At 38.8% G+C, this 20,778-nt stretch overlaps 2 protein-coding genes across 3 annotated transcripts in view; both read left to right on the top strand.

The window, feature by feature from the left end:
- The first annotated feature begins 134 nt into the window (after positions 1 to 134).
- Positions 135 to 12,924, top strand: LOC117297390. Of its 2 annotated transcripts, none has more exons than XM_033780390.1 (16): positions 135 to 202; positions 628 to 1,162; positions 1,742 to 1,913; positions 2,030 to 2,127; positions 2,675 to 2,763; positions 3,260 to 3,346; positions 3,842 to 4,009; positions 4,856 to 4,972; positions 5,244 to 5,375; positions 6,465 to 6,668; positions 7,143 to 7,343; positions 7,704 to 7,857; positions 8,613 to 8,770; positions 9,333 to 9,431; positions 10,460 to 10,700; positions 11,349 to 12,924. In XM_033780390.1, exons 2-16 carry the CDS (start codon positions 688 to 690, stop codon positions 11,624 to 11,626), a joined length of 2,673 nt encoding a protein of 890 aa, XP_033636281.1. In that variant the 5' UTR covers positions 135 to 202; positions 628 to 687; the 3' UTR covers positions 11,627 to 12,924. The 2 variants fall into 2 exon arrangements, with proteins under 2 accessions (XP_033636281.1, XP_033636282.1); XM_033780391.1 differs by having other exon boundaries at positions 159 to 198.
- A 916-nt stretch (positions 12,925 to 13,840) lies between these two features.
- Positions 13,841 to 20,778, top strand: part of LOC117297561 (protein O-linked-mannose beta-1,2-N-acetylglucosaminyltransferase 1-like) — a 34,678-nt gene continuing 27,740 nt past the window's right edge. Inside the window, exons 1-2 of the mRNA XM_033780659.1 lie at positions 13,841 to 13,927; positions 18,270 to 18,538. Coding sequence (XP_033636550.1) covers positions 18,416 to 18,538 — 123 coding nt within the window. The 5' untranslated portion in view covers positions 13,841 to 13,927; positions 18,270 to 18,415. The remainder of the gene's footprint in view (positions 13,928 to 18,269; positions 18,539 to 20,778) is intronic.

Raw genomic sequence — 20,778 nt, forward strand, 5'->3', positions numbered from 1 at the left:
ACAACAGTTTTAATTGGCCAGAAGTTCCCCTAAAATTGTCCAATCAAAACTGTTGAAAAAATAAACCGGTGACTTGCGTTCACTCTATATTGACTGGTCAACAAAGAACAAGTGAGGGCGCTGTGTTAAATACATATCACTCTTCTGTGACGTCTGTCAAATGAATGTTCATTTTATTGTGTTTTCGTGTAAAGTCTGGTAGGTAAGTGTACTTCAATACTGTTGAGATTTGAAGGATTGTGATCACATTTATACTATTGTAAACAATGAGGTATTTTATTCTAATAACAAACACAAGACCACCAGACCACGCTTGTCCCAACATCACACTGAAATCCAGGCATCGGGCCTAGCCTGCTGATACATAAACATAGTCAGCAGACAACAATGACAATAATGGGCCTGTGTGGTGCATCAGCAGTGTTTTCGAGCTCTGCTACCTGTAGTCATACTAGTAGTAAACACACTTGGCCCACCTTGTTGAGCTGTAAATGACTCTCTGTTAACATCGGTCTCATCACAGTTGATGGGATGGCTCTCTTTTGACTTAAAAATGTTACTTATTTAAACTCTAATTCTAAAGAGTTACGAACTTGACTTTTACATTTTTTTTGTTCTTTTATGCAGAGACTAGAGAGAGTTCTGAAGATTTCAAGGGCCTTTCTTGTAATGTAATCCCAAACAAGTATGGTATGGCAATTTCATTCCTCATGCCACGGCACAAATATCAGAGTTGGTGCCTCAGGCACGAAAGCTAGCCGCAGTCCAGACACTTACGATAATGGAATTGTATTCAGTGAAACCCCAATCCAAACCGATGAGATAATCTCGTTGTTCTTCGAAAAGACAGCGTCTCGATGGACCGGTGTGCCGCGGATTGGATTCACCAACCAAAATCCAGACCAGCGGGATCCAAAGTCACTCCCGCAAATTTATACTGAAGAGTTATCGTATAAAGACAAAACATGGGCGATGCCCTTAGCGAAGCAAGGGGATGAAAACATCTTTGTAGATTATGAGTTTGATCACAATGGTGTCGTTTGTGTGAGGCAGCTGGGCCAAGTTGAGAAGCTCGCTGATTGTAAAGGAGCGGTGGATTTTAAGAAACCTGTGTGGGTCACACTGGACTTATGTGGTTGCTACGGTGATGTATTTAACAATGGTAATTTGTTTGTTTGTTTATAAATTTTCACTCAATAGGAGATTTTTGAGCAATGGTGGTAGCAGACAAAACAGCTCTGAGCGCGCGCACGCGCATATTCAGGATTGCACATGTAGGTCTGACTCTGAGCATGCGCAAGACTGTGAAAAAGCACCGTCTAAAAGTCTCCCATTATGTTTGAAATCATTGTTTTCGAAGTCATTTAATTTTTAAAATCTTTGACAATTTTCACCAACGAAGTTCTGAAATCATGCATTTCTGATGTTTAAAAAAAAATCATTACAACCTTAGGATGAGAGAAAAATCAATATTCCTCATTGGGATTTGAACTCGAGACCCCTGACTCAGAGCACTCTCGGACACTCTGATTGGCTGCATATTACGCCACAGCACCTCGTTCATAATGTCTCAAAGCGCCTTGAGCGTCACTGAGTGACGGATATGAGCGCCATATAAGACGCCACTTTTATTATTGTTAATATTATTATTACTGGTACAATGTAACATCACTGTCTGTACATAAAATATTAGGCCTATAAAATAACTAAAGACTAAATTCTGTTAATAATTTGTATTCAGATACCTGCAGGTACACACCCTACGAAATCGCTGCGCAGGGATCAGATGCCCAGAAGGTGTATCGAACAGCATTAAGGAGTGGGAGTAAGACGGTGCGACGGACTGAGTTGATGGTGGTCGGCCAAGAAGGGGTTGGAAAGACGAGTCTGATCAAGTTACTCACAGGGCAAAAGTTAGTCTTGGTGCAAGATGTACTTGTTAAGGTGGTAGCTAGAGGCAGTTTGAATCTTATATTTTAGCAGCGAGTACGGTAACAATTTAATATCCTTCTGAAAAATATTTTAACAGGTATGATCGGAAGGAAACCAGTACCAAAGGAATGCCTTCATATGCAGCTAAGATTGATAATCCATGGACTTCCTGGCCTATCTGTGCTGGTTATAAAGGTATTTGTAAAGCCCGGTTCATAATTCCTGCGAATGCGAAGTGAATGTTGAAGTCAGAAATTCGCAACAAATAATTCGTAGGGGTTAAACTGTGCTCAACTCACTTGCAAATATTGCTGCGAAAGATGAGAGTAGGTTTGGGTACTTTTTGTATGACACCAAACACACTGTCCTCAGGTTTACATTAACTAACACGGTTTGAACATAGTGATGGGTGAAAGCTTTCATTAAAATATTATTTGATAAGGTGCTGTGTTTTTTTTTGAGAAATGATTAACAATGTGTCACAAAAATATATTTTTTTCTATTTTAGCATGTACAGCGTATTACTAACCAGTACATTTACTAGTATTTGTACGAGAATCTACTATCAACATCGCTCTGTCATTTTCACTTTTTTTACTAAAAAACTTCAACATGTAAACTACATTACAAACATCATCATTTACAGTGATTAGGGATTCATGTCATGGCCAAAAAACTGGATCTACAAAAGGTATCAAAACCTTTTAATGGCTCACAACAATTTCATTTGATTTTTTTCCAGAGATATCTGAAACAAACTCTGACAATGATGCCATCGGACTAAACATCAAGGAAATATCTGGCCATGATCGATTCTTCTTAGCCAGCCAGGTATGAAGCCATTTTATTTTTATCAATAGAACCTTCTCCTGCAACGGCACAGCCCAGTTTTTGCCGATCGTTGTTTGAAAACTATGGAAAGCCATAAATGCCATACAGAAACAGAAAGCCACAGTTTGTAACAGTATTACGCAAATTGTCGGGAACAAAACAACCAATCATGGAAGGTGTTTTATTTAATTAACCATTTTGCAGAAAATGTTGAGCTTAAGAACACAAGCGTCACGACTAGAACTCGAACCCACACTCAGCTGATCAGAAACACCAGAGTTTGAATTCAGTGCTCTTAATCGCTCCGTCACGTCACTTCTTGAACTAGGTCCAAACATTTTTTATGCAAGGATCTATATCAAAAGACACTAAAGGGTTAGCGTCACCATAGTAGTTTGAAAGTTAATCTGAAGTACTTTTAAAACTATATTAGGTTATTTTAATCACAGCATTCCACGTTTAATCATATTTTGTTTTTTGTTTTAAATACCATCAGCTCGTCCCCTTGAACGCAGAAATCATCCTGTTGGTTTTCAATCTGATGCATGATTTAGACAAACGACCCAATGAATCAGATGAAAAGGTAAGGCTAGTTTGGTAGGATTTGAACATTTGCTTGGTGGAAATGCATAGTAAAGATTTGCGGTAACACCATGTAATGACTATCTCTAAATGAGTTGTGGTGGTTCTGAAACGACCCGTTGGTTTCAACTAGACGTTTCGATCAGTATGCTCTGATCATCTTCTGGAGAAAAAGTCTTGTATTACTGGAATGTTTGTGCAACAATTTTTTTTTTCTTTAACTATTTTCATGCAACTTCGATGACCAGTTGAGCTAAAATTTTCACAGATTTGTAATCTTATGCATAAGATGGGATAAACCAAGTGAGAGTACTGGTCTTTGACAATAACCAAAGGTGTCCAGGGGTCGACTTGGGTTAGGACTATTCCCAGGAGATTATAAGTTAGGACAAAGTAACTTGTCCTAACTCGAGATAGGACTATGTCTTAACTCTTTGTGAAATCCAGTGTCCACCCCAGTACAGTAAACAGCTGTTGTGAATAATTTGTTTTTCAGAGTCCGTATGATGATCTTACCACGTTAGAATTGTTGGATTTCTGGATGCGTACAGTCACAAAGAGCCTGCCCTCAACGCCATCAACAGGGAAGAAATCACCCCGGATCATTGTAATCGGTAGCCATAGAAATAGCCTGGGGGAAAATGAGATTGAACGTCAGTCACTTGTGAGTTATAAACCAGCTTGAAAACACAATGAGCAAGTTCGAGTGCGCACATTTAGTCAACGTAAATGCGCAGGGACGCACTCACTCGTTAGTCAACCATCGGTACCATGGTATTCAACACTCCATTGCCTTCTGCGTTTTCGCTACAGTGTCACTGGTTCCCCTCTGTGCTTTACAAATGTTAGCATGGAACAGGCTGTCAGGACAACTGAAGAAACCATAGGCTCGTGGCTGGTTCCAAATTGTCGACCGCAGTAGTCAATCAATGGTCAACCAGCCTGGATTTGAGTCAAAATAGTCAACCTTCAGTTAACCATGGTACACACTTGAACCTCACAACTCTTTAAACAGTTACAGCTACTAACATATCAAATCTGGAATCACAAACAGCATGTACAAGAGTCCCTTATCGCGGATGGCCGGACGGACGGACAGACGCCAGACGGAAATTCGTATTATAGGCTCGCACTGCTCTGCAGCTAGCCAAAAATTAAGCATCTTTGACTGAAACAAAGCTCAAGTGTATGTTTGAAGATCAGGTCCCAATTTCATGGCTTTGTCTACTCTAAGCAAATAATTTGCGCTTACAGGAGCAGGGAATTCCACTCTTATGCAAACATATTTCACAGGTTACCAGGTAATATTTTGCTTCTGTGCTTGTGTAATCCACGTTACTAGGCATTCTTAACTTACTTGGCACAGATATTTGGCACTAGCGCGTAAGCGGAGAACGGTCATCGTAGGCGTAGAGTTCGGCAGTAAGCAGAGCCATGAAATTGGGCCCGGTGCCAGGTCACAAACCCTCCCCCCAGAAACTCTATTACAAAGCTCTCTGTTCTTTAACAGGTTGAAAAGAAGTTTGCAAGAATCAAGACAGTCGTTAATGAGGCTCCATATCGCCACCATGTTGTAACTCGATACTTTGCCGTTGAGAGCAGTGTGGAAGATTTTAATAACACTGAGGTATTATAACAATCATAACTAGTTTTTATATAGCGCATTTCACAATAATTTCTCACTGCGCTTTACATAAGTGCCCTGGTCATTGGGCCATTAACATTCCGGTGTTCCTGGTTTGATTGACAGCTTATTGCGCCTCAGCACCTTGTAAACCATTACTCGGTGCTATAGAGGAATAGGTCTCATACTTTAAAAACTTAGCTCCACAATACCTCGCAGGAAAAATACTGAACGTTTTGATACACCAACCCAGTACTATTATTATCTTTTACAGATTACAGCACTGAGGCAGTCTGTCTGGGATTTACTGAAGTCGGATCAGCTTGTTGGGCAGGAAATTCCTCTGAAATGGTTACCGTTTGATGAAGTGCGACATGCCAGTCGGCCAATCCTGTCCCTGGCAGTGGTAAATACTAATAGATAATAATAACTAGTTGGTATATAAGCCCAATTTATAGTGACTGTATCAATGCGCTTTACAATAGTGCCCAGCAGCTGATTTCACGAAACGCTAGGATTAATCCTATCTGGAGTTAGGACTAGTAACTCGTCTTAACTTTAGATGTGTTAAATCCGTCCTAGCGTCTCGGATACGGAACTTAACTCGTCCTAAGTTTCTAAGATTAATCCCAAGTAAGGAAGAGTTTGGTGAAATCGACGGCTGGTCATTTGGGCCAATAACCATACCTTTAATCTTTCTCAACTCCCTGGGGAGTTTACAGCCCTGGGCTGCCATGATGCTCCAAAGGCTTTTTCATACAAAATACCAACCTCTACCCTCGCAGGTACCAATTTATACGCCTGGGTGAAGAGAAGTAATCATAGTAAAGTATCTTTCTCAAGGACGCAAGTTTTACGACCGAGATTTGAACCCACACTCAACGATGATGACTTAACCCCAAGAACTTGAAATTGATGATCTACTAAACCACTCGGCCATGACACCCTATGTGCTAGAAAAACATTCCAACGAATTAGTTTATTTCACCACTCTTCAAGCTGCCATTATTTAAGAAATTATTTTGTTGATGCCCTGAAGCAAGTCGAAGGGGCATAATAGTGATTGCCGTGTCCTTCTGTGTGTGTGTGTGTGCAATTATTGTCCAGGAGATTACTCTAGAAGGACTTGGCAAGTTTATGTATGGATTGGGGGCTTGGGATCCCCAGAAGCATATTGTTGGAGAGTTTTAAAGGCACTGAGCTCAATTGATAAGTACTCAATTAATGATTAGCATGAAAACAATTTGTTTAAGCAATAGAGAGCTGTTGATAGTATAAAACATTGTGAGAAACAGGTCCCTCTGAAGTACCGTAGTTTTTGAGAAGGAGGTAATTTCTAACTCAAATATTAAAAGACGTCAGGCATGAAGCCTTTTATTAGGCATGTGAAAGCAAAGGTGTCTAGTACCTTCAAAAATCAAGTTCAGTATGGATAAAACAAAACAATTTTTTTTTCAAGCGATAGCTTAGCACACATTCTTGTTTGTTGTTGCAGTTGAGAGCAGCCTCAGGGAATTCGTTCACGGACATGACAGAAGCAGAATTCAAGCTAATGCTACAGCTCAATCGAGACCGGGGTCACATTTACTTCCAACCTAACAATGTTGAGACGGCTTTGAGTGGTGTCATTTTTATGGATCTCAATTGGTTGATTGAAGTACTCATGAGATTTGTAGATGTTTCAAAGCCAACGGAACAGGTGAGAATTTTAATTAACTGAGATTGTTATTTGTATTTAAACCCATACACCGATGTATTTCACAGATTACCAAGAACATGAGCCAGCCAGCTTGCGCATTCACCATTGATTTGCATTGTTTATGTCATTCATTTTCATACAGTAAGCACCAGAAGGTTAGCATGTTTTTTTCGTGTGCTTACGGTTAGCAGCGCTATGAAATGGAAACTCAGACAGTAAGCACAAAAGTGGCTGTTAAGCAGCTCTATGAAGTTAGGCTCTGATTTCTTAACCACTCGGTCAGTGCAAATTGTGTGTTTTGGCAGCATTTAATAATTGCGAACAGATTACTGTTCCGGTTTCTGCCATACACCATATAGCATATGGCTTTCAGAGTCCTTTAGCAAGAATTTAAAACTCTAGTTCCGCCCCCAGGCATTCCAGAGATGATGTCTTTACTACTAGACCACAGATGATGTATCTTATCTTTTTTAGTCGCCAGCTCTTTTGAAATCTTGGAAGAGATTGACAGAAGAAGGTATAATGGAGGAATGTCTGATTAACCACGTCTTGAGAGATAAACTCAGTGAGGGGCAAGAAGGGACCACTGACTCCACCCGGGATGCAAAACAAGCTGTCATAGACCTGTTGTGTCACTTAGACATGATGTGTCCACAACATCCACAACCAAATCAGGTTAGTAATGCATACACTGATATATTGTGGTGATATGTGGTGATATGTGGTATGCAATAACTGAGACATCGTGGTGATATGTGATAAACAGTAACTGAGACATCAGGGTGATATGTGATGTAAAGTTACTGTTCACACTTTGAAAAGTCATATCCTGCAGACAACCTTTTTTTACTATCCTTCAATTCATACAAGGTGTCAGAAGTTGAAACTCGAAATCAAATTTCTACAAAAATAGAAATGTGTGGACCATTGTGAATCACCAAAACTTCACGCTAAAAATTTTGTTTTGAATGTGCTGCATGTGAAGTGGGGACTTGTATTTTTGAAGATTGACTGTTCATTCCGTTACTATTTCAGGGAAGAGAAAATGAGAAACTGGCGAGGCAGGGAACCAGTGAGCATTCATATTTCACGCATTTACACCTCAGCCCTACTAGATCTAACAAGATGGACACCAATGATCCTTCGTCGTCTCATGTCTTCTATATTGACTTCATGCATTTCTTGCCCGGTATGTGACCCACTAGCGTTTAGCCAATAGACCAATCAATAAAGCCACTGCCAGATGTACTGACTAACCACAGCTGAGACTGCAAACATGAAAAAGCATTCTTACAAACCTAAACACTATTATTTGGCACTGTATACTCAGTGCCTCCCGGGTTCTGCAGGGAAAAGTATCCACAGGCATTCTATATTCGGGTGGGATTTGAACCCATGGCCCCTGCCATTCCATGACAGTTGTCTTACCACTAAACAATAAAAATAATATTAGCAGGCATTTATAGGTCGCTCTTACACAGGGTACCACAGCACTTTACCTGTGAAACTATACAATAAGCAAACAAATAAGGGCACTAATAATGGGAAAACAGTTTTGTCTTTGCAGTCAACCATTGAACAGGAAAGTTTTAAGACGTTTCTTGAAAACTTCAAGGGACTACTGGAAACGAATTTGATGAGAGAGACGGTTCCAATAGCAACTGAGCTTTATAGGGGACACAGAGTGAATCCAGTTGGAAACCCAAGACAATTATTCCAGGCAGTTGCTCAAACCTCTTGTGCTTAAACATGTTAAAACATCAGAAGCATCCTCTTGCACATTCGTTAAAAAGATGAAATTTGGGTTATTTTATTGTTTTATGTTTTATTTGGGATTTCTACGGACATATATATTTGTTTATATAGAGATGACATTTTGTTATCCATGCACAAAGCTATACTACAGAAGTTCAAAATTGTTTACTTGTATTTTGTTTTCCATAGAGGGTATTTTTCGTCGTATTGTGGTGCGAGTTCTTCGATGGACACAGCAAAAGGGAGATGAAGAACCAAGACTAATCCATAAAGGGATAAGTTTCTTCTTCGATGTTGATCATGAAGTCCAAATTAAGATGTCATCTCTCAAGATGGCTTACATCAAAGTGAGTTTATTTGATAGGACGTAGGACTAGCCGTCAGTTTGTAATAACTCCTAAAGAGTCTTAGGACTAATCTTAAAGACTCTGGACACCTTTGGTAATTGTCAAAGACCAGTCTTCTCACTTGGTGTATCTCAACATATGCACAAAATAACACACCTGTGAAAATATGAACTCAATTGGTCGTCAAAGTTGCGAGATAATCATGGAAGAATTTTTTTTCTTGTCACATGAAGTTGTGTGCTTTCAAATGCTTGATTTCGGGACCTCAAAATCTAATTCTGAGGTCTCGAAATCTAATTCAAATATTTTAATGGAAAATTACTTCTTTCTCAAAAACTTCATTACTTCAGAGGGAGCCGTTTCTCACAATGATTTATACTATCAACAGCTCTCCATTGCTAGTTACCAAGTAAGTTTTTATGCCAACAATTATTTTGAGTTATTATCAATAGTGTCCAGTGCCTTTAAGTTAAGACTATCTTTGTGAAGTTGACCCCAAGCGTTTTGTTATGTCAAACCTGCTGGAGGGGCCTAAACACAAAATTTGTCTTGTTTGTATCAGGTGTGCATTAGAAAACCAGCTGTCGTGAAAACATCCAAGCGACAATCATCACATCAAATTGAAAAAGAATCTGCACCATCAAGTGTCATCACACGCAAGGTAGGACAGAGTTTATCAACTGTATATAACCTTGCTGGGCCCAATTTCATAGAGCTGCTAAGCACAACAATTTGCTTAGAATTAAGTTTCTTCCTTGATAAAAACACTATTAACCAACCATATTTCCTTGTGATTTTCAGGATTAAGCAAACAACAACTGTATACCAGTAACAAGCAATATGTAGCAAAAGTAAATTTGGTTTGTAATCCTGTTTTTATCAAGGAAGAAATCTCATGCTAAGCGCATTTTTGTGATTAGCTGCGCTATGAAAGTGAGCCCTGATCAAACGGACAGAGATGAGCAGACACAGCACTAATAATTATAATTAAAAAAATAACCAGTTTTTATATAGTGCTTTTCATATTGGACAGCAGTGCTTTCCCAAACAGACAACGTCTTTGCAAATAATACAGCAAATGAACAAAATAGAAATTCACAGGAAGCAACCAATGAAAAAGATATTCTTAAAGTGCTTTCTTGAAAATAGGCAGCGAATTTGAGGTGCGTATGGTGATGGGGAGGTTGTTCCACAGTCCAGGAGCGGCTAAAGAAAAGGATTTATAGGCAGCAGATAGGATAGATTTGCTGATTGGTTTATTTTAAGCAGGACGGGTGTTGTCTGATGCTGAGCAAAGAAGAGCTCTAGTCTGACTGTAAAGACTAACTCATGATGCAATTGGAAATAATAATAGTAACAATAATAACTGGTTTTTATATAGCACTATATCACACCTGAAGGGCGTCTCAAAGCACTTCCAACATTATTACCCCTGGTCACTGGGCCTTAATTCATTTCTTAAACCATCTCAGCTCCCTTGGAGTATACAGCCTGTGCAACAATTAATGTACTACTTGGCTAAATCAATTACAATCATCTGGGTGGAGAGAAGCAATTATAGTGAAGTGTCTTGCTCAGGGACACAAGTGTCACGACCGGGATGCAAAACCAACCCTCTGCTGAACAGAAGCACTAGAGCTTTATTAAAATAATTATTGGAAGTTCTCATTTGGTTTCATCCTCCCAAAGGTTAAAGACTTCCTCAGCGATATGTTGAATCCCGAGAAGTGCCCCTGGCTCCACGGCTTCCATTTTTGTTTCTGCGTAAAGTGCCCTTGCAATGAAGAGGGCGCTCTTCACTTCCTGTCCATCGACGATTGTCTGGAAAAACAGCGGATACGGTGTCCGAGGCAACCAGATGTGAGGATTGATCCATCTGGGTTCAAGGAGATGTTTGATGACTCGGATTCTCAGCCTTCTCCCATTTGTGGTAAGTGTACTCATAAAGGCACTGGACACTATTGAATATTACTCAAAATAATTTTTGGCATAAAAGTTACTTTTTAACGTGCAATGGAGAGCTGTTGATTGTATAAAACATTGTCATAAACAGCTCCCTCTGAAGAAACAGAGTTTTTGAGAAAGAGGTATAATTTCTCACTCGAATATTCAAAGACTTAAGGCCTGAAGCCTTTTTTGGGGGTATCTAAATGGTGTTTTTTCTTTCATTATTCTCTTGAAACTTTGCTGACTTAATTGAGTCCAATTTTTTTAAAGATTTGATATTTTATGCATATTTTCTGTTGAGATTCACTAAATGAGAATACTGGTCTTTGAGAATTATAAATGGTGGCCAGTTCCTGTAAGCTGATCTCTTTGTAAACTGTAGCGATCAATGGTCAATACAAAGTGTATTATACGTTAAAGAACAATACATTACAGTACAGTACAGTGGGTCACTTGGGGCTGGCCCTGGGTGCATGACGAGAGGGTGAGTGATCGTTCGATTAGCTCTTGTCAGGGGCTCACCCGTAAGTGAGCACCTCTGGGTCGACCCAGGGAAGCTAATCGAGTGCACCCTTGTAAAGACTGAAAGCACACATTTCATGTTTTGTTTTAATGTTGTTGTCTGTGCCAGATGATCATGTGATGAGTGAGAAACATCTGAGGCAAGTCGCCAAGAAGCTTGGTCCAGAATGGGAACAAGTAGCTGTGTTACTCGGCTTCAAGACTGCTGATCTCTATCGCTTTAAGAAAGATAACTATGGAACGGACGGCCAGATCTTCGGCATGTTGGTGGCATGGTCACATCAGGAAGGGGGAGATTTGAGACAGAAGGCCAAGAACCTTGGAGAGGCTCTGGGGGAGTGTGGACGCAAGGACGTGAAGGAGGAATTGGTCGATCCATATGTGTGAATATAAAGCAGTTTTAAAGGGTTTAAAGGGTAAATAAAGCAACTGTAACAACACATGGTCCTTGGGTGATACTCTTTTGTTTCTCACTTTGTGAATACGAACATTGCTCTGTGATTTTCACGTTTTTTTTTTACTAAGAAGCTGAAACTTCTTCAGGTAAATTATAATACATACATCTTCATTCACAGTGAGTGGGGAATCATGTCATGCCGAAAAAAATTGATATACAAAAGTTATCAAAACCCTTTAAAGGGAGTTGTTTACGGAGATAATTGGAACCCACCGGTTGTTTTCAATCCTGCATAGCTGTAGATATATCCATTAAACAAACCAGCGAAATTTCATTTTAAAAGGTGTTAGCGTTTTTGAGATATTGCCGAAGTCTAGTGCGGTTTTGTTCACGTAGGAAAAATAATCTGCAATTGGAATACACAATCTGAATCATAATAGTATAAAAAGTGGAGTTATTTGAATGAGAGATAAGTCAATTTATAGTGCATTTGGGTAGTTTCAAAGATATGCTTATATAATGACCTAGTGCAAGGACCTAGTGTTTTATTATTATCTATAAGGCCCCGATCTTTGACATTAGTAGTTTTTGGTCTTTAACATTTTATGTTAATGCGGTCTTGCTGTATTCATATTATTCCATATTATATAACCACTCCAGAAGTTTAATGTAAAACCAGTGGCATCACTAAGGGCGTCCCACCCCGACCCCCATCTATTTTAACTTGGGGTGGGAATACAGAGTAACATGTTTCATTTTATAAACTTTAATGTAATGATTTTGATGTTTTTAAAACTGTTTCCATGTATATGTATAACATGTATTTTATTTTTAAGATACAGTAGACTACATAAAAAATGGCACTGGAAATGGGCCTGTTTAAGGAAAATGCAAACGGAAACTTTGCCAGAAGTGCCCCCATAGAGAAAAGAAATTGTGCACCCTTTGTGCTCCCCTTAAATTTTACCCTAGATACTGTGTGCTGTGTAAAACATATTCTCTTCAAAGTAATGTTTAGTTTAACTCTTTAACTTTAATATACAAAGTGCAATTTCTTCCTGAAATAATATTTTACATCTCTTTTAAAAATCAGTGTTGTCCACAGTTTTAATCATAATCTACGTATTTGTGTGTTATCCCAGTGTGTTTAAAAGGAGATTGCACGCCAAATCAGTGAATGGTTCTTTTATAAGTTGAACGAGTTCCGAGTACTAATTCCTTGTGTGTTCATTTTTCTTTGAATTGATAGATGTCAATAAATAGAACCAATGAGTGCGTTCTGAATTAACATTTTTTGTTTTTCTTTGCTTTATATACCACGCTGCAAGCAGCATTTGGAAAACTTAAAAGGCCTAAGTGTTTTTGTGTCCCACTCACAGAACAAGCGCTTATAATGATGAATTTATCTTCAAGCAAAATTAATTTCCAGTTGATCGTTCCCTCCCTCGTCCCTTTTTTGAGGCAGCAACATTTGTTTTCAAAAAGACACATTTTCGGTGTATTTCTTATTAAACTAACTAATCTTTTAAGAACTTGTAACTACATAAAGTATAATAAGTGGTGACTTAAACTAAAGAATTGGTGGCCAGTAACATGCGCTTGGCGGTCACTTTGAAAAAAAAGAAAGAAAAAAAAATGGCCCTCATCCTTCGATCCTCCTCTTTTGGGAAAACCAGGGCGATCAACTGGTATTTTTGTTTACTTCGCCTTAATTGGCATTTAACTTGTACCATACCAAATACATATTTCTGTGATTGTTAAACAACAATTTTTACAATAAATGCAACAGGTGTTTTTTTCGCAGCTCAGAACAGATATTAAATAATTAATTTGCGAAAGTCCCGAGGCTACACGCGCCCGCCGAAGTCAACAAAGTTTGTGTCAAAATTCTTGACCCGTGAACTACTAACAATAGAGTTTTGTTCACTTATTACATCGTTGAAAGTCGAAGCGCAACACTACAGTTATTGTCCGTTTTTCACCTCCTGCCCACGGTGTTTATGTTATAGCTTAATTGTTTTGTAAACAAACTTCCGGCTCTGTGTGCTGGCGCTGTACCGCACTGCAACCCACTCCGCATGTGGATGGTACCCAAACGCCACAGCATACATTTTACACATGTAGATGAAATCGGTACCAGGCTCTCGCACGTTATATGATGCGTACCGTATATTAATCAGTAGGATTGATGTAATGTATAAACAGAGTCGATCAAATTTATCACTACATTTTGAGGCGGATTTTCAACCTTTTTAGTCACTGCCTGGATGCGTGGAGTGGATGATTAACAGGTAAGAGATTCATTATTATTTTCAGTGGAGAGATCGGATTTATTATATTCGGGATTGGCATTTAAACAAACGCCAATTCAGTACAAGTTCGATGTCCCCGTTCAATGCGTAATTCATGGGCTTCGCCGTTCACAGTGTGCGGCAGGTCCGTGTGGTTGGTAGACTACCTCCCCGGGTTCGTTGACTGAATACATTTTCGGACATCTTACCAACTCGACCTTTTGTTAAGCTACATCAAATCACGGTGATCAAGAGGCCTTGTGGTCTGGAAATGTTGCTTTTACTAAAGAAAATATCCAAAGACCGACCGACTCTTTATTGTTTTGATCATCATCATGCCGACGACGTCAATGATGAGATGAGAATAAACTGTTAGTGTTGTTGATGTCATTATATAGTCAAAAAGATAGACAGTGCAATCAAAGTCAAACAATGTGTTTCGAAATATAGAAAGGGTTGCGGTAACACCATGTAATGACTATCTCTCATGAGTTTCGAAATGAAAGTTGATTGATTTGAATTGAAATAAATCATATGATTATTTGATTTAGGCCTATATAATTAATAATGACAAATAAATTTGTTTCACATCACAAGCAATTGATTTAGTTTCGAAGAGCCAATATCACTAGGCCCTTTAATCTTATTTTTAGACAGCGCAGTATCACCACACACCTACTTACACTTTACAGTAACTTAGTTGCGGTAATCGTTACCCCTCCCCCTCCCCCCACCCCTAACAGCGGGAGGGGAGGGTTACGCTTATCGCAAGTAATCCCTAACTAAAGAAGTGTATCAAAGTGTGCAGTATTTTTTTGGCAAACAAGTTTTGTTCCAGGTGAAGATAGAGACCTTCAGCTTGTTCATTTAGTGTCAGTTGCAGTGATTCTATGGCTAGACCCGGTTTCTTCTAATCTTGTCAGAGGATCAGGACCAGGTTAGAAGTAGAACGATAAATCACCAACAAAAGTAAACAAGCATTTGGGAAAACAAATAATAGGCTATGTTTGTTAGAGGACTGTGTAGTTTTTCCATTGTTACATATACAGGCCTGATACTTCACGGAGGCAACGGAGGCGATTGCCTCCGTTGCCCCTTGTCATTGCCTTGGTGCCCTTGAAATGCTCCAGTAGAAATTTACAATTTTGTCATAAGGTGCCCTTTGTCAAAGAGAAATTGCCTTGGTGCCCTTGCCCTTTCAAAAACGAAGCATACAGCCCTGCATATATTTTCCAGAGTTGACACCCAAAATTACGCTCATAGTTCGGAGGTGCGTTCTGTATCGTGTAAGAAATCAGTAGCTCCCCCTTGCATAACGCTAAACGCTTTCCAGGTATGCTGAGGTCACACGCAAGTTTTTATGCACAGAGAACAGCTATTATCCAATGATCTGGCTCCTTTTTGAGAATGTGACATCATACAGTGGGTCTATAGGGATTATTCTTCCTGCATGGGCATTATTCGCTCCAGAGTTTCGGAGATTACAGTATCTCAAAAATGCAGCCGCCTTTTGAAATGAAATTTATTGTTACATTTGTAGGATTGAAACAATCGATAGGTTCCAGAAACCCAAAAAATGCATTGCCTCTATTGCAACAAACATGTATGGCTATACTATTCTTATTTTTATTATTCTTTATTTGTTATGAACTCCAAACGAGAACATTTTCAAACGTCTGCTGAAAACTAAACCTGTTTACTCATTAATTTTTGTAAAGCGCTTCGGGACTGTTGTGTGAAGCGCTATATAAGTGCCGTTCATTATTATTAAAGGCACTGGATACTATTGGTAATTACTCAAAATAATTGTTAGCATAAAACTAACTTGGTTGGTAATGAGCAATGGAGAGCTGTTGATAGTATAAACAATTGTGAGAAGTGACTCCCTCTGTTCTACCTCCATGCTCTGAAGTAACATTGGTTTTGAGAAAGAGGTAATTTCTCGCTCAAATAATAAAATACTTCAGGCCTGAAGCCTTTTCCTATGAATCTGTTGGCAAACAAAGTTGTGCAACCAGTGGGTTGTTTCTTTCATTATTCTCTTGCGCATTCGATGACCAATTGAGACTTGAGTCAAAATTTCCACAGGTTTTTTGTTTTAGGGATAATGTACATGAAGTATGTTAGGATACACCAAGTGAGAACTGGTCTTTGACAATTACCAAACGTATCCAGTGCCTTTAAGCCTAATAAAGAACAGGATTCTTAGTTAGTTGGTCAGGTGCTATGTACGGATTTTCAATCTGGCCATATTTCATGTGGGCCACTTTTTCCATGAAATATTCACAAAGTGAGAAACAAAACAGTATCCACTATTAAGTACCATGTGTTGTTACAGTTGTTTAGAAACCACAGTCAGGGGGGGGGGAAGTATTCGATCACCCACCAATTATAAAGAGTCTTGGTCCTGCACAAGTCAGCAGAATTCAGGGATACGGTATCCGTAGTGTCTAATGATGTAATTCCTTCTAGAATTACCGCGTCAAGTGACGAAAACTTAGAATTCAAACAGTTTCAGTTTTGTAGTGAGAGAAAAAATACAAAACTTCCGTATGAACAGAGACTCTTGTTTCTCGTGATGATTACCATCTGTAATGTGTCTTGGCACTTTGTCCTGTCAATGGAGATACATGGCATGGGTATAGGGTTACGCCCCGAGTCCCCATTGGTTGATCGTCCCATTCCTCCATAAAGGTCCAAAAAAAAAAGACATGAAAGTTTCATGTCTTTACTTGGGACCATTATTTAAAGGTCATGCATTACAAAGAAAGAGCCACAGAGCTTGAACTTCCTGTGGGCAGGATTTGTATACAGCTTAATGTTCCAAGAAAACTTTTGGTTATGATGAAGAAAAGGGTCAAAACTCGAAACTTGTCCAGGTCTTGAAATAAATCATGGATCACTTTTGCTGTGGTGCCCTCAAAGGTTCTAACTCACATTTACTGTCAAAAGTACAATTTACTGTAGCAAAAAGGTCAAACTATGCCAGCATCCCCTAATCACCATAGTGATTTGCACTGTGACATCTTACTGAGCAATTACAGCAATTCAGTGGCTTCAGTGGCTAATAAATTCAGTGGCTAATAAAATAACGGAGACCTTCATTAGGCCTGTATGCTTCGTTTTTGAAAGGGCAAGGGCATCAAGGCATTTTCTTCTTGGTAAAAGGCACCCTAAAAGGACATTGTACATTGTAAGGGCACCATGACAATGACCAGGGGGCATGGAGGCAATCGCCTCCGTTGCCTCCGTGATTATCAGGCCTGCTGCATGGTTTAAAGATAGTAAAAACGCATGGTGGGAAATTCCCATTGAAAATGTTTTGCTTGCAATGCAATACTTTTTGGAAATCAAAGCCTGGAATAAAAAAAAGCCTATACTTGCTTTATCAACCAAGCTCTTGTTTTGGCAATGTGTTTATCAAATGAAGTCAGTTATGGTAGATTAGACACTCACAGTATGTGGGAGAATAAAATTACAAGCATGGCGCAAAGTTTTTATTGGGTTAACAAGACCTTAACCAGTCAACTCAGTAGCTCAACCACTGGGGGACTAACCCGCCCCCCCCCCTCTTCCTCAAAACTCCCCAGACTTGTTTACGTTGACATTGACTTGGATATGTATGACGTACATTAACATATGGTTTGTTCAATTGAGTTACGCTAGACCATTTCGACTCCCTGGCTAGACTTTGCCAATGGGCAAAAGGCATCCAACCCTGTAAGTTGCAGATGCTTTTAAAAACATATGAATTTCATTTATTAAACAGAATGTATCCATGGTGTTATCGTTAAAGGGCCTCAACTTTTCAGTGTGCAAAATTTCTCAAAGCAAAGGTTATAGTGTGATGAATACAGTCTCTCACTGGCTCCTAGCTTTTGCTCATAGAAGATCCATGTTAGGCTGTCATTGAAACAAATATATAAAAAAAAAAGTAAAATATTTACATACTGTGTAGTGTTCAAACATCGACTGGGTTAAATAAATTTCCTTGAAATCTTTAATATTCTAAAAATCTAAAATGACGCGCGAATGGTGATACGCACACCTGTATTTTCACATGCATTATTTCCTAAAATGCGAAACCACAGGCGGACTGGTCACATGTGATGTCAGTGCAAGGGGTCTGTATAATGAATCTGATTCTTCACAGAGGCAAACTTGATACGTCATGGAGGTAACGGCTCCATGCCCCCTGGTCATTGCCTTAGTGCCCTTGAAATGCTACGGTGCCCTTTACCAAGGAGAAAATGCCTTGTATCCTTGCCCTTTCAAAAAACAAAGCATACAGGCCTGGTTTGATAAAACTATTGTAATATACAAAATTTCATTCGCATTGCAGGAATGGTGTACAACTTAGACAGCAGGTAAACGTTAACATCTCTACCACCCATGGATCGGGTTGAAGGTCAGAGCTGAGCTGTCTCTGATACCCAGCCAGTCAACTCCTGCCTCGTCCTCATCGAGGGCAGAGAGTAGTCGGTAAACATGGATAGCTGGCGACCCAACCCCAAGGCCCAGCCGTTCATTCCCAGAAGAAATCATGGCTTCAGCACCAGGGGGTATTTCTATCGAACAGCTACAAAGAAAATGGCATCAAGGCTCTTCCAGGTGAAGTACAATTTTTTCTTTGGGAAAGCCACAACTATCTAACATTAAAGGCAGTGGACACTAATTGGTAATTACTCAAAATAATTATTAGCATTCAGTTGCGAGATATTAATGAAAGAAAAAACACCCTGGTCACACAAAGTTGTGTGCTTTCAGATGCTTGATTTTGTGACCTCAAATTCTAAATCTGAGGTCTTGAAATCAAATTCGGGGAAAATTACTTCTCACATAGTTTTATACTATCAACCTTTCCCTATTACTCGTTACCTAGTGTCGTTTTATGCTAATAATTATTTTAAGCAATTACCAATTAGCGTCCACTGCCTTTAAGCTTATAAATAGTGCATACTACAAAATTAATCTTACTTCAAAAACCAGTAATTAATTGGTCAGGTGTACCTTCCAGTTTGACTGATTACTGATAAATCTATCGTCCAGTTTAAGAGACAAGTAACGTCTGTTGTACACAATACATCATGAACTCACAGCGGGTTGTCCTTTATTTATTATTTAGTCTGAAAACAAAATCTAAACCTGCATCATTGATGAATTTTTTTTTTCTTCCCTGAACACACTTTTTACCTTCAGGGTCTTTTCCCTCGACGTTGTTATGTGAGTACCCTGGAAATGATTTTCACACTAATGCCATAAGAAAATAACCTGGCTTTACGCGTAAGGTTAGAAGGGGAAAATTTCATTGTACTACGATACCACGTACAGATTACACGGTATGTTACCTGTACTTGGTAACGTTAGGCTTGGACCAAAAAGGTGACAATACATTTTTGCTCTCTGGTATAACAGGGCTTGGGTACTTTTTGTAGGACACAAAACACAAACGTCCTCAGATTTACGTTTAACTTGCACAGTTTAACAATAACGATGATAGAAAGCTTCCTTTTAAATATTACTTGCTGAGGTGCTACATGTATAGTTTTTGAGAAAACAGTGAGACGAAAATTATTTTACATGTAGAAAGTTCAATGGATTTATGTGACTCTCCTGAAAACATTGCTTTGTGATTTTCACTTTTTTTTTTACCTCAAAAACTTGACGACTAATGAAGCTGAACTTCTACAGGTACAGGTAAATAATATTACAAACATCTTCATTCACAATGAGTAGGGATTCACGTCATGACCAAGAGCTTGATCTACAAAAGGTATCAAAACCCCTTAATATGAACACACTTTTTAGAAACAATTTTACAAGAAAACATAGGATGCCAGATTGTGCAGTAGGGCTTTTGAAACCAAATACCAAGTAGCAAAAAAAATCCAAAGACCTTGTTTGTGTCAATTCAGTGTGCTTCTGCTAAACATCAAAAAGTGAAATTGGAACCCTGTCCTATATTTAACAGGCTTGGGTTTTTCTGCTTTGACAGTGTATGCCATTTCTATTATTTTCCCGTAGAAAATTTACGGGAAACTTTTGTAGCCTCCATATTATAAATATACATTACAACTGCCAAAACAGCAAATTTCTAATTTAGTTTTTAAAAAGTACATGTTTACTTTTCATTTTTGTTTATCACAGAAGGAAAAAATGGTGTGACTATTGACAAAACTATTGACTTTGTAACAGGCTTGTTTTTCAGCTTTGAGATGGTGATGCCCATCTATATTTTTCCAATGGAAAATTTATGAGAAACTTTTGTAGCCTCCATATTATAAACATACATTACAACTGCCAAAACAGGAAATTTCTAATTTAGTTTTTATAGTGTTCACTTTACATTTTTGTTTATCAGAATAGGCTTGTTTTTCAGCTTTGAGATGGTGATGGCCATCTATATTTTTCCAATGGAAAATTTATGAGAAACTTTTGTAGCCTCCATATTATAAACATACATTACAACTGCCAAAACAGGAAATTTCTAATTTAGTTTTTATAGTGTTCACTTTACATTTTTGTTTATCAGAATAGGAAATAATGGTGTGACTATTGACAAAATGAGAAAACTTATAAAAAGCCTCAAAACGTCATCTGAAGGATATCAAGACATTTTCAACATTGAAGTAATTCCAGACTGCTTCAGTCACAACCGTGGGACCCTGGTTTATCTCAAAAACACTGCCTGGGTTTCCAAACACATTTTGCAAAAGTAATAAATGTTGTTTTTGAATGACATCCAGCTGTAGGAAATTAAAGACTTAAACTACATCATTTGGAAAACAAGATTCCATTGCTTTGATGCGAGGAGGGGGGGGGGGGAGGGATAATGCAATAAGGCCTTCTGA

The sequence above is a fragment of the Asterias rubens genome, chromosome 12 (assembly GCF_902459465.1).
Source record: "Asterias rubens chromosome 12, eAstRub1.3, whole genome shotgun sequence".
NCBI classification, from domain to species: domain Eukaryota; kingdom Metazoa; phylum Echinodermata; class Asteroidea; order Forcipulatida; family Asteriidae; genus Asterias; species Asterias rubens.